This window comes from Pecten maximus, chromosome 10 (assembly GCF_902652985.1).
Source record: "Pecten maximus chromosome 10, xPecMax1.1, whole genome shotgun sequence".
Lineage (NCBI taxonomy): Eukaryota > Metazoa > Mollusca > Bivalvia > Pectinida > Pectinidae > Pecten > Pecten maximus.
The window spans coordinates 2,794,738-2,809,208 of record NC_047024.1 but is presented as its reverse complement, the minus strand read 5'-3'; the positions used below and the strand labels follow the sequence as shown (position 1 = coordinate 2,809,208).

General features: G+C 35.2%; 1 protein-coding gene across 1 annotated transcript in view; it reads right to left on the bottom strand.

The window, feature by feature from the left end:
- LOC117335914 (mucin-17-like) overlaps positions 1–14,471 on the bottom strand; it is a 99,196-nt gene that overhangs the window by 67,000 nt on the left and 17,725 nt on the right. Inside the window, 3 exon segments of the mRNA XM_033896195.1 lie at positions 3,131–3,277; positions 6,229–6,373; positions 7,598–8,182. Of these exon segments, the coding sequence (XP_033752086.1) occupies positions 3,131–3,277; positions 6,229–6,373; positions 7,598–7,835 (530 nt within the window). The 5' untranslated portion in view covers positions 7,836–8,182.

Here is a 14,471-nt window from a genome sequence, read left to right as displayed (position 1 = left end):
AATACATGGTTAGTATCTTACAATACAAGGTTTATTTTTGGCAGTCCCTGGTCATTTGATTAAGTCCTCTATATTTTGTCTTTAAAACTTTAAAATAGAAGTTTTCCCAGTTATGTGATGAAAATTAAAGTACCTTATATGTTTTCATTTCATATGAGAAAATGAAACTCATCTCCAAGTTTAAATTATTGCTTGTAAATCTTCATGAAAATAAAAGCTTCTAAGACTTAATATATAACAAGTTTGATTTGTACACGAACGGAAATTAAAAACTTCATTTGCAAGCTTTTGTAAAGGTCTGTTTCCTTTGGCAAGCAAAGAATACAATAGCTGAACATCAGTGTTCTGACTCCTGAAATCAGGTCACTACCCAAAATAGGCAGAGTTAGTGAAGTCAGCTGTCAAAATCGAAGCACAACATTTTGTCCAAATGCACTGTAATACTGAAGGTAGGCAGAGGGACGTGTAAGATGTTTACCCAATCCACCCCTTATTGACTTATTTCATAAAATCTCAGTTGAAATGAAAATTCATTTAATATCATGATACGTCAGCAAAGATTTGTTTGTGTACATAACAACAAGCCAAATGGCCTATCAATATAACTATGATCTAGGTCATTAATGCAGATGCTAAGTCGATTAACACATTTTTCAAATATCTAAGGAGTCAAAGTTTATTCATTTAAATAAATTTTGTAGCCCATCATTCCAGCAACAACTAGCCAAATATCAGGTATCTGAGCCTTGTGGTTATTGAGAAGAATTCATTAAAGATTTAGCCTATTTGACCCCTGTGATCTTGAATGTAGGTCAAGGTGCAAGTCATTCATTTGAACAAACTTGGTACATGTAGCCCTTCACACCAGCATGCTACAGAACCAATATCAGGCCTTTGGGCCTCTTGTTGCTGAGATGTTGTTTACAAGAATTTAACAATGACACCAGATGGACGGACAACAGAGGCTCCACCACGGCATAAGCTCATTTGCCCTTTTGGTGGGTGAGGCAATAAAAATATTAAATGATGATATCAGGTCAAACCCACAAATAACATCAAACAGTGACAAGACACACTCATACACAATCCTTAATCAAACAACAGCTACAGACACACCCATGTCAAGAGATTGAAACACTTCACCTATCTTATACTGTCGGAACTCTCCTACTCAATGATACACCACTATATCACCTATCTATACTATTGGAATGCCAGCACGGTCCAACTGAAAATGGTCCACCACTAAATTAGATACGAAGATCAATACCATAATCAAACTTGTACAGTTACACTGAATGTATACAGGGTACCAATATTATCCTGTAATCAGTAAAACAACATGTATCAATCATATGTGATCTGATTTTCCTCAATTCTCATCGGTTAGCTAGAACATGGTCACATGGAGGTAATTTGAGATATTAACAGACCTGACGTTTCTAATTCTTAAAACACCAAGTCAAACCTGCACTTATGACATCATTATTGCGACATTAGTACAATGCTCCAATGTAAATTTCCTGATAAAATAACTATAATACAATTCCATCCTTTTTCAAACGAGTTTTATATCTACATGTTATATAGAAACTATAAGGACCTTTGATTCAGTCAGTGTGGTGTTATACTAACCGGGTTTCTGATACCCTTATATATAGCGGATATTGAATGATTTCCCGTTTAATATAACATATATTTCACGAGTATGACAGAATATCGATATTTTTATGAGTGCGAAGCACGAGTGAAAAATATCAAAATATTCTGTCATACAAGTGAAATATATGTTATATCTAGCGGGAAACCATTCAATTTTCTTTTTATTGCATTTCATAAACTTCAAAACAAAATTAAAAACATCAAAAAATTATAGTGTCAAAAAGTGCGGGAATCAGTAATGACGTCATCTCTTTGTGACGTTACTCCACGTCAACTTGACGGCGCCATTTTGAAAGGACTTATCAACGCAATTTAAGCGTTTTCTGCTGTTATAGGATATTCTGTGCATGAATAGCTAATGTCAAGTGAGTATTTTGTCAAAAAGTAGTCTGAAAATTTCAGAAATACAGCAAAATAACCAATGTTTCTATCTCTGCTTCGATTGGAAAAATCGGCAAGTTTCAACGAGGTGAATACGAAGGTCCGTTCTCATTGGTCAAAAACGGAAAACTTATATTTTCACTGCAAAATCTATTTTCACTGCAAAATCTTATATTTTCACTGCTCATCGCTGCAGTGAAAATGTAAGTTTTATTAGTTTGATAAATTTCTATATTTCACTGGCAAAAATGCAATAAATATATATATACAACACTTTTATCTTAATTACATGCCAATCAAGTCCTATTCACTGATCTACAGGTGAATTTCTTATGTTATTATTCTATTAGTAGATAGGAATTATTTCATTATACCAAGAAGAGAGGAGTTAGCTCCCTTACTTTTTAATTATTTACAAGTAAAGAGGAGTTATCTCCCTTACTACCAATTCATCACCATATATTTTGGATGGGATATGGCGCCTTATGGCTTGTGGGTGATTTTCTATCATCCTCCCTTCCTTATCAAATGTTTTTTCATAGAAAAGGATTTTTTTTGCTGCATGATGATACTAATCAATTTTAAATTATATATCTCAAGGCAGTTGGTATGTTCCTGAAGGTGAAATTTTAAAATATTCATTTTTTTCTAATTAAAATCCAAGTGAAGCTTTGATCATATCTAATAATAAGTCAGCTACTGAAAGTTGACAATTAATCTATCACACTGCACACAATAATGTTATACTTAAAATTAACAAACAAGTCACTGGTAGTGTAGTATACCAAAGTACAAATGTATTATCACTTTTGACTGACCCAAGAGTGTTGTTTGAAGTCAGTATTTGAGTAGGGTCAGCCATTTGAGGAAGAGTTTTAGCCTTCTAACAAATGTATCTATATGTCAGGGAATGAGGACAAATGTATCCACAAGTCAGGGAATGAGGTTCTAACATCTTTCTAGATGTTGATCAGAAATTTAGTAGTTCATACAGGGACTAATCAGATGATAGATTCCTTCTGGCTGATAATCACATTATTGTTGACATCAAAATATAAAGTATCAAAGGTCAGTTAAAACATCTTACCTTTTAAGAGCTGATTCCAAGGTCTCAAAGTCGACTTTTGACTTGCGAATGTCGTTAGAAACTTTGTATAGAAAATCCTCAAAGTTACAGGCCATGTCAGCGTCCTCTTTACGTAACCGAGCCCACAACCCTTGGATAGTCTTCTCACTGTAACAAACGCATGTAATCAGACATTTGTCACAGCTCAGAAAATATAATGTTCAGATATGATTATGTTTCCATTTCAGTAGACCTGATACCCCACTGGAAACATTATATAGAGCATGTGATACACATATCTATCACACCTTTGTCTCTGATACAGTACATACTGTGGTTTGCCGATATTCGATACAGGTGTCAAATGTTGCCATATCAAGTGTGGGCAGACAACACTGTGATATATACCAACCTGGGCTTATATCACATCATTATGATAAACCCAGTCTTATATCACATCATTGTGATAAACCAAGTCTTATATCACGTCATTGTGATAAACCAAGTCTTATATCACGTCATTGTGATAAACCCAGTCTTATATTACATCATTGTGATAAACCCAGTCTTATATCACGTCATTGTAATAAACCCAGTCTTATATCACGTCATTATGATAAACCCAGTCTTATATCACGTCATTGTGATAAACCCAGTCTTATATCATGTCATTGTGATAAACCCAGTCTTATATCACGTCATTGTGATAAACCAAGTCTTATATCACGTCATTGTGATAAACCCTGTCTTATATTACATCATTGTGATAAACCCTGTCTTATATTACATCATTGTGATAAACCCAGTCTTATATTACATCATTGTGATAAACCCAGTCTTATATCACGTCATTGTGATAAACCCAGTCTTATATTACATCATTGTGATAAACCCAGTCTTATATCACGTCATTGTGATAAACCCAGTCTTCTATCACATCATTGTGATAAACCCAGTCTTATATCACGTCATTGTGATAAACCCAGTCTTATATCACATCATTGTGATAAACCCAGTCTTATATCACGTCATTGTGATAAACCCAGTCTTATATCACGTCATTGTGATAAACCAAGTCTTATATTACATCATTGTGATAAACCAAGTCTTATATCACGTCATTGTGATAAACCCAGTCTTATATCACGTCATTGTGATAAACTCAGTCTTATATCAAGTCATTGTGATAAACCCAGTCTTATATCACATCATTGTGATAAACCCAGTCTTATATTACATCATTGTGATAAACCCAGTCTTATATCACGTCATTGTGATAAACCAAGTCTTATATCAAGTCATTGTGATAAACCCAGTCTTATATCACATCATTGTGATAAACCCAGTCTTATGTTACATCATTGTGATAAACCCAGTCTTATATCACGTCATTGTGATAAACCAAGTCTTATATCACGTCATTGTGATAAACCCAATCTTATATCACGTCATTGTGATAAACCCAGTCTTATATCACGTCATTGTGATAAACCCAGTCTTGTATTACATCATTGTGATAAACCCAGTCTTATATCACGTCATTGTGATAAACCCAGTCTTATATCACGTCATTGTGATAAAACCAGTCTTATATCACATCATTGTGATAAACAGAGTCTTATATCAAGTCATTGTAATAAACCCAGTCTTATATCACGTCATTGTAATAAACCCTGTCTTATATCACGTCATTATGATAAACCCAGTCTTATATCACATCATTGTGATAAACCAAGTCTTATATCACGTCATTGTGATAAACCCAGTCTTATATCACATCATTGTGATAAACCCAGTCTTATATCACGTCATTGTGATAAACCCAGTCTTATATCACGTCATTGTGATAAACCCACTCTTATATCACGTCATTGTGATAAATCAAGTCTTGTATCACGTCATTGTGATAAACCTAGTCTTATATCACATTATTGTGATAAACCCACTCTTATATCAAGTCATTGTAATAAACCGAGTCTTATATCACGTCATTGTGATAAACCCAGTCTTATATCACGTCATTGTGATAAACCCAGTCTTATATTACGTCATTGTGGTAAACCCTGTCTTATATGACGTCATTGTGATAAACCGAGTCTTATATCACGTCATTGTGATAAACCCAGTCTTATATCACGTCATTGTAATAAACCCAGTCTTATATCACGTCATTGTGATAAACCCAGTCTTATATCACGTCATTGTGATAAACCGAGTCTTATATCACGTCATTGTGATAAACCCAGTCTTATATCACATCATTATGATAAACCCAGTCTTATATCACGTCATTGTGATAAACCCAGTCTTATATCACGTCATTGTGATAAACCAAGTCTTATATCACATCATTGTAATAAACCGAGTCTTATATCAGGTCATTGTAATAAACCCAGTCTTATATCACGTCATTGTGATAAACCCAGTCTTATATCACGTCATTGTAATAAACCGAGTCTTATATCACATCATTGTGATAAACCCAGTCTTATATCACGTCATTGTGATAAACCCAGTCTTATATCACATCATTGTGATCATAACAAAAGTAGAAAGTAAATGGGGTTGATGATACGATGAGAGAGCCAGATGAAGGGTTGTAGGGGCAGGATGGGATCTAAACATCTAAAGGGACATAACTCCAACAAACCAAACAACACCATTTGTAAGTCACTGTCCATTATTACAGTTAGTGAACATTGTAATGGGACAACCATGACTACTGATGTGATATTTACCAAAATAATTTTTTTCTCAGTTCGGTACACTGTTTATTGATATGTACAATATAACACTCTGTACTTTTCAGGAAGGTTAATTTATATATGATAATTTAATCACATAATTTATACAGATATACCATTCATTGGGATACCAAAGAATTTATTTTGGAAAATAAGTGAAAAAGTGCAAATTAAAGCTGGTACATCCCACAAAAATGTATTTTGATAGTATAGGGTTCAGCTATATATAGCTAGAGTATTTTTGTCTTATTTTGAGAAAAAAATGGACTAAAAGGGATGGAAATTATTAAGGGAATAAACTGCAACTTTCGAGAATTAAGCATATGCAAGGGAATAAACTGCAACTTTCGCATATGCATATGCATATGTACTTACTCATCATATAACTTGGATGCTCCAACATTATGAAGCATTTCCTTAAAGAGGATCTCCTCTCCCCCTTCATCCACACCTTCATACACATTCTCATTGTTTACTTCTGTCTCTCCTACTTCAGTCGAGTTAAAACCAAGGTAGCTCCCTGAAACATTCAAAATCACGGGTTAAAATTACTCTTATCCCAGACCTAGGTAACTCACTTCAATAAACAACTCAAATCACAGGTTAAAATTACTCTTATCCCAGACCTAGGTAATACAACTCAAATCACAGGTTAAAATTACTCTTATCAGACCTAGGTAACTCACTTCAATAAACAATACTGAAAATACCACTCAAATCACAGGTTAAAATTACTCTTATCCCAGACCTAGGTAATACAACTCAAATCACGGGTTAAAATTACTCTTATCCCAGACCTAGGTAATACAACTCAAATCACGGGTTAAAATTACTCTTATCCCAGACCTAGGTAACTCAATAAACAATAGTGAAAATACAACTCAAATCATGGGTTAAAATTACTCTTATCCCAGACCTAGGTAACTCACTTCAATAAACAATAGTGATAATACCACTCAAATCATGGGTTAAAATGATTCTTAACAGACCTAGCTAGCTAACTCCGATCAACAATAGTAAAAATACGACTAAATTCATGGGTTAAAATGATTCATATCATAGACCTAGCTTGCTCACTCCGATAAACAATAGTAAAATTTATAATACTATAACTCAAATCATGTAGATCCCTGTGTCATCCAACATTAAGCAAACCCCAGGTAGCTCAATTTGTAACCAAAATGAGAAAGAGGGCTCAAACTCCAACAGGTTCTTTGAAACAATTAACATACACTTTTTATGTAAATTCAAATGAAACCCCAGGGTGATGACATCTATCCCTTATTATCCCTGAAACCCCAGGGTGATGACATCTATCCCTTATTATCCCTGAAACCCCAGGGTGATGACATCTATCCCTTATTATCCCTGAAACCCCAGGGTGATGACATCTATCCCTTATTATCCCTGAAATCCCAGGGTGATGACATCTATCCCTTATTATCCCTGAAACCCCAGGGTGATGACATCTATCCCTTATTATCCCTGAAACCCCAGGGTGATGACATCTATCCCTTATTATCCCTGAAATCCCAGGGTGATGACATCTATCCCTTATTATCCCTGAAACCCCAGGGTGATGACATCTATCCCTTATTATCCCTGAAACTCCAGGGTGATGACATCTATCCCTTATTATCCCTGAAACCCCAGGGTGATGACATCTATCCCTTATTATCCCTGAAATCCCAGGGTGATGACATCTATCCCTTATTATCCCTGAAAATCACTACCAGGTGATTACCAAAGCCATCTATGAATTCCTCAAGTGTAAGAAAGCCATTGCCATCCTCGTCCAGCGAGTCAAACACGGCCTCTAGCTGATCAGGATCAAGGGCGAGCTCTGACTGCAGCCTCTGCATGTCTTTCTTGTTGATGAAGCCCTTCTGTTCCTTGTCACAGACTTGGAATAGCTCCTGGGCCTTCTGTACAGCCAGCGCCTCCATGTCCTCCGCGGACACTGACTGATTCGCCTCATACATCTTGGTCACTTAGCTGGCTTACAATCTCTGTCACACTGATGTTTGATTACAATCACATCATATCTGTCCTGACGGAGGTTTTAGATATAAAACACAAGGTTACACAAAGTCTTTACCAGGATGATAAATTACTGACAATAATCATATAAACACATAAAGCTGACACACACGCCTATTTCCTGTTCCAGCTCACATGAATCTTATAGAACAATTTCATTTTCATTCCTTTTTTTTCTGAGTATCATCCTTTTATCATATTAAGCAGTTAATGTTGCAGAGTACATTATGATCCAGACAACAGCTCAGAAAATCCTTTCCTGCTCTTAATTGTCACCATGGTAACAGTCCTGAAACAGATAAAATATACATATAGATATACTAGTATATATCTATAAGCTCAACAGATTTACAAACTCTACCATGTATTAGTAATCACTTCACATCTGTCGGACAGGTTTTTTGACAGTACAGGAAACTTTGATCATGAAAATCATTTCTGGCTCACAGATAATCCCTGATAAAAATCATTCAAAATATGTAGAAATCCAGTTTTATAGCTGGCCCACTTAATGTGTAATTACAAGTTAAGAATTACCTACATTAACTGCTCCACATGATTTCTCTTAAAGACAGCTGATGATAATAACCACATTTGTATAATACTCCAAAATATAAAATTTACAAAAAATGAAGAGTACAGGGCGTATTAATGAATTAGTGTAAAAATCCATAGTATTCTCACTGCAGAATCTAATATGCATAGTCATTGTGTGTCACATGCAAAACATTAACTGGCACACATGACACAATTAATGGCCCAATTTTAATAAAAGGATTTATCTGAAAATTCATCAAAAACATTTTTATAACAAATTGACATTTATATGTGTTGTAAAAACTTGATGCATTAATTCAGTATTCAATCTAATAACAGTCCTGCCTTTCACCTTTAAAGGCACCTGGGGTTTGATTCCCCAACCAGACGTGAAATGAGCAAGGTATTACAAAAGGTCACCTGCCCGAATACATGCATTTTCTACAGGTTACTTAATTCATGATCAGTTTCCTCCCACACACTAAGACTCCTTGCTTGCTTCCATCTGGGCCAACACACAAGATCTTATTAAAGTTACATGGGGTATACTGATGTAAAATGAAATCTGGGCCAACACACAAGATCTTATTAAAGTTATATGGGGTATACTGATGTAAAATGAAATAAAAAAATAAAGTTTATATTTTTTGAGGAAAATTCTAAAATTCAAGTCGTAATGTTTCTGGAGAAAGTCAATAATTTTGTTGAAGGGTTGAGATGTGGTATAGGATAGTGTACAGGATACTAGATAAAGATCTCATATAGTTCTGGTCACTGACAAAATTGTTAAGAATAATTTGGTCGAATCATGCACAAGTTTGTTTTTGGTAAACCATTGTTTTGGTAGTGTCGTGATGTAGGTAAACCATTGTTATGGTAGTGTCGTGATGTAGGTAAACCATTGTTTTGGTAGTGTCATGATGTAGGTAAACCATTGTTATGGTAGTGTCGTGATGTAGGTAAACCATTGTTTTGGTATAGTGTCGTGATGTATCATACAATCTATGTGGTAGCTTGTGACAACACCTGGTGGAGTCCGACAGATCTGGTCCCAGATGTAGTTGATTATAAACCTGATCAGTGGTTGGTATTGACCTGACATACAAGCTGTTCTTACCTTATTACAGCACTAATGTCAAAACGAGTCACAACTGTCGTCACAACACCTACGTATGATACAAGGATTTTGTTAGAAAATAATCTGGACAAAACATCCAACCATATCTCTCTAACAAATAACCTGTTAGGATGCAGATTTCTATATTTCTGGGAGAACACGGTGATTCAGATGACGACAGATGCTGCACAATGATGTATCATATTCTAAATTACCAGTAACATAGATCAATAGCAAATCTACCAATCTAAATACTTATTCAAACATTGACTTTGAATATTGTCAGCAGTTGTATTAAATTTCATAAACACCCCATTGTCAGTGGTATTCTATTAATTTTTTAAGCATCTAGAGAGATTATCCAATCAGCAAGCGCTAGCTGCCTGCAGATATATACCATAGTGTACAAAACAGGTTGTCAAGATTTGTAACTCTTTAACAAATTGTGAGGAAATGTATCCAATTTATAAATATAAATTGTCTGAAGTTTGATATCCCCACAAACAAGTTGTCTGGAGTTGTATCTCATTAACAAGTTGTCTGGAGTTGTATCTCATTAACAAGTTGTCTGGAGTTGTATCTCATTAACAAGTTGTATGGAGTTGTATCCCATTAACATGTTGTCTGGAGTTGTATCTCATTAACAAGTTGTCTGGAGTTGTATTCCATTAACAAGTTTTCTGGAGTTGTATCTCATTACCAAGTTTTCTGGAGTTTTATATCTCATTAACAAGTTTTCTGGAGTTGTATCTCATTACCAAGTTTTCTGGAGTTTTATATCTCATTAACAAGTTTTCTGGAGTTGTATTCCATTAACAAGTTTTCTGGAGTTGTATTCCATTAACAAGTTTTCTGGAGTTGTATCTCATTAACAAGTTTTCTGGAGTTGTATTCCATTAACATGTTGTCTGGAGTTTTATATCTCATTAACAAGTTTTCTGGAGTTGTATCTCATTACCAAGTTTTCTGGAGTTTTATATCTCATTAACAAGTTTTCTGGAGTTGTATTCCATTAACAAGTTTTCTGGAGTCGTATTCCATTAACAAGTTTTCTGGAGTTTTATATCTCATTAACAAGTTTTCTGGAGTTGTATCTCATTACCAAGTTTTCTGGAGTTTTATATCTCATTAACAAGTTTTCTGGAGTTGTATTCCATTAACAAGTTTTCTGGAGTTGTATTCCATTAACAAGTTTTCTGGAGTTGTATTCCATTAACAAGTTTTCTGGAGTTGTATTCCATTAACATGTTGTCTGGAGTTGTATTCCATTAACAAGTTTTCTGGAGTTGTATCTCATTAACAAGTTGTATGGAGTTGTATCCCATTAACATGTTGTCTGGAGTTGTATCTCATTAACAAGTTTTCTGGAGTTGTATTCCATTAACATGTTGTCTGGAGTTTTATATCTCATTAACAAGTTTTCTGGAGTTGTATCTCATTACCAAGTTTTCTGGAGTTTTATATCTCATTAACAAGTTTTCTGGAGTTGTATTCCATTAACAAGTTTTCTGGAGTCGTATTCCATTAACAAGTTTTCTGGAGTTTTATATCTCATTAACAAGTTTTCTGGAGTTGTATCTCATTACCAAGTTTTCTGGAGTTTTATATCTCATTAACAAGTTTTCTGGAGTTGTATTCCATTAACAAGTTTTCTGGAGTTGTATTCCATTAACAAGTTGTCTGGAGTTGTATCTCATTAACAAGTTTTCTGGAGTTGTATTCCATTAACATGTTGTCTGGAGTTTTATATCTCATTAACAAGTTTTCTGGAGTTGAATTCCATTAACAAGTTGTCAGGGGTTATATCCCAGTAATGAGATGTCACAAAAAGTACCTGTTTATAACCAGGATCTTATATCAGGTATACTTGTTACCTGTGTAAACACTGTAAAACCCTGTAAACCCCTGTAAACCTGTAAAACTGTAAAACCCTGTAAACCCTGAAAAATCCTGTAAATCCTGTAAAATCCTGTAAACCTGTGAATCCTGTAACTCTGTAAAACCCTGTAAATCCTTGTAAACTCTGTAAAAACCTGTAAATCCTGTAAAACCCTGTAAACCTGTAAAACCCTGTAAAACCCTGTAAATCCTGTAAAACCCTGTAACTCTGTAAAACCCTGTAAATCCGTGTAAACTCTGTAAAACCCTGTAAACCTGTAAAACCCTGTAAACTCTGTAAAACCCTGTAAATCCTGTAAAACCCTGTAAATCCTGTAAATCCTTGTAAACTCTGTAAAACCCTGTAAATCCTGTAAAACCCTGTAAATCCTTGTAAACCCTGTAAATCCTGTAAAACCCTGTAAATCCTGTAAATCCTTGTAAACTCTGTAAAACCCTGTAAACTCTGTAAAACCGTGTAAAGCCATGTAAACCTGTTAAATCCTGTAAAACCCTGTAAATCCTGTAAATCCTTGTAAACTCTGTAAAACCCTGTCAACTCTGTAAAACCCTGTAAACCTGTAAAACCCTGTAAATCCTGTAAAACCCTGTAAATCCTGAAATCCCTGTAAATCCTGTAAAACCCTGTAAACCTGTAAAACCCTGTAAAACCCAGTAAACCTGTAAAACCCTGTAACTCTGTAAAACCCTGTAACTCTGTAAAACCCTGTAAATCCTGTAAAATCCTGTAAATCCTGTAATCCCTGTAAAACCCTGTAAACCTGTAAAACCCTGTAAACCCTGTAAAACCCTGTAACTCTGTAAAACCCTGTAACTCTGTAAAACCCTGTAAATCATGTAAAACCCTGTAAACCTGTAAAACCCTGTAAATCCTTGTAAACCTGTAAAACCCTGTAAATCATGTAACTCTGTAAAACCCTGTAAATCATGTAAAACCCTGTAAACCTGTAAAACCCTGTAACTCTGTAAAATCCTGTAACTCTGTAAAACCCTGTAAAGCCATGTAAAACCCTGTAAATCCTGTAAAACCCTGTAAATCCTGTAATCCCTGTAAATCCTGTAAAACCCTGTAAAACCCTGTAAATCCTGTAAAACCCTGTAAATCCTGTAAAACCCTGTACAACCCTGTAAACCTGTAAAACCCTGTAACTCTGTAAAACCCTGTAACTCTGTAAAACCCTGTAAACCTGTAAATCCTGTAATCCCTGTAAATCCTGTAAAACCCTGTAAACCTGTAAAACCCTGTAACTCTGTAAAACCCTGTAAATCATGTAAAACCCTGTAAACCTGTAAAACCCTGTAAATCCTTGTAAATCATGTAACTCTGTAAAACCCTGTAAACCTGTAAAACCCTGTAAATCCTGTAAAACCCTGTAAATCCTGTAAAACCCTGTAAACCTGTAAAACCCTGTAAACCTGTAAAACCCTGTAACTCTGTAAAACCCTGTAAAGCCATGTAAAACCCTGTAAATCCTTGTAAACCTGTTAAACCCTGTAAATCATGTAAAACCCTGTAAATCATGTAAAACCCTGTAAACCTGTAAAACCCTGTAAATCCTTGTAAACCTGTAAAACCCTGTAAACCTGTAAAACCCTGTAAATCCTGTAAAACCCTGTAAATCATGTAAAACCCTGTAACTCTGTAAAACCCTGTAAAGCCATGTAAACCTGTTAAATCCTGTAAACCCTGTCACTCTGTAAAACCCTGTAAAGCCATGTAAACCTGTTAAATCCTGTAAACCCTGTAACTCTGTAAAACCCTGTAACTCTGTAAAACCCTGTAAAGCCATGTAAACCTGTAAAACCCTGTAAATCCTGTAAACCCTGTAAACCTGTAAAACCCTGTAACTCTGTAAAACCCTGTAACTCTGTAAAACCCTGTAAATCCTGTAAAACCCTGTAAACCTGTAAAACCCTGTAAATCCTGTAAAACCCTGTAAATCCTGTAAAACCCTGTAAAACCCTGTAAAACCCTGTAACTCTGTAAAACCCTGTAACTCTGTAAAACCCTGTAAATCCTGTAATCCCTGTAAATCCTGTAAAACCCTGTAAACCTGTAAAACCCTGTAACTCTGTAAAACCCTGTAAATCATGTAAAACCCTGTAAACCTGTAAAACCCTGTAAATCCTTGTAAATCATGTAACTCTGTAAAACCCTGTAAACCTGTAAAACCCTGTAAATCATGTAAAACCCTGTAAATCATGTAACTCTGTAAAACCCTGTAAACCTGTAAAACCCTGTAAATCATGTAACTCTGTAAAACCCTGTAAATCCTGTAAAATCCTGTAAAACCTGTAAAACCCTGTAAATCCTGTAAAACCCTGTAAATCCTGTAAATTCTTGTAAACTCTGTAAAACCCTGTAAATCCTGTAAACCCTGTAAATCCTTGTAAACCCTGTAAATCCTGTAAATCCCTGTAAATCCTTGTAAACTCTGTAAAACCCTGTAAACTCTGTAAAACCGTGTAAAGCCATGTAAACCTGTTAAATCCTGTAAAACCCTGTAAATCCTGTAAATCCTTGTAAACTCTGTAAAACCCTGTCAACTCTGTAAAACCCTGTAAACCTGTAAAGCTGTAAAACCCTGTAAATCCTGTAAAACCCTGTAAATCCTGAAATCCCTGTAAATCCTGTAAAACCCTGTAAACCTGTAAAACCCTGTAAACCTGTAAAACCCTGTAACTCTGTAAAACCCTGTAACTCTGTAAAACCCTGTAAATCCTGTAAAATCCTGTAATCCCTGTAAAACCCTGTAAAACCCTGTAAAACCCTGTAAACCTGTAAAACCCTGTAACTCTGTTAAACCCTGTAACTCTGTAAAACCCTGTAAATCCTGTAAAACCCTGTAAAGCCATGTAAAACCCTGTAAATCCTTGTAAACCTGTAAAACCCTGTAAATAATGTAAAACCCTGTAAATCATGTAAAACCCTGTAAATCCTGTAAAACCCTGTAAACCTGTAAAACCCTGTAACTCTGTAAAACCCTGTAAATCATGTAAAACCCTGTAAACCTGTAAAACCCTG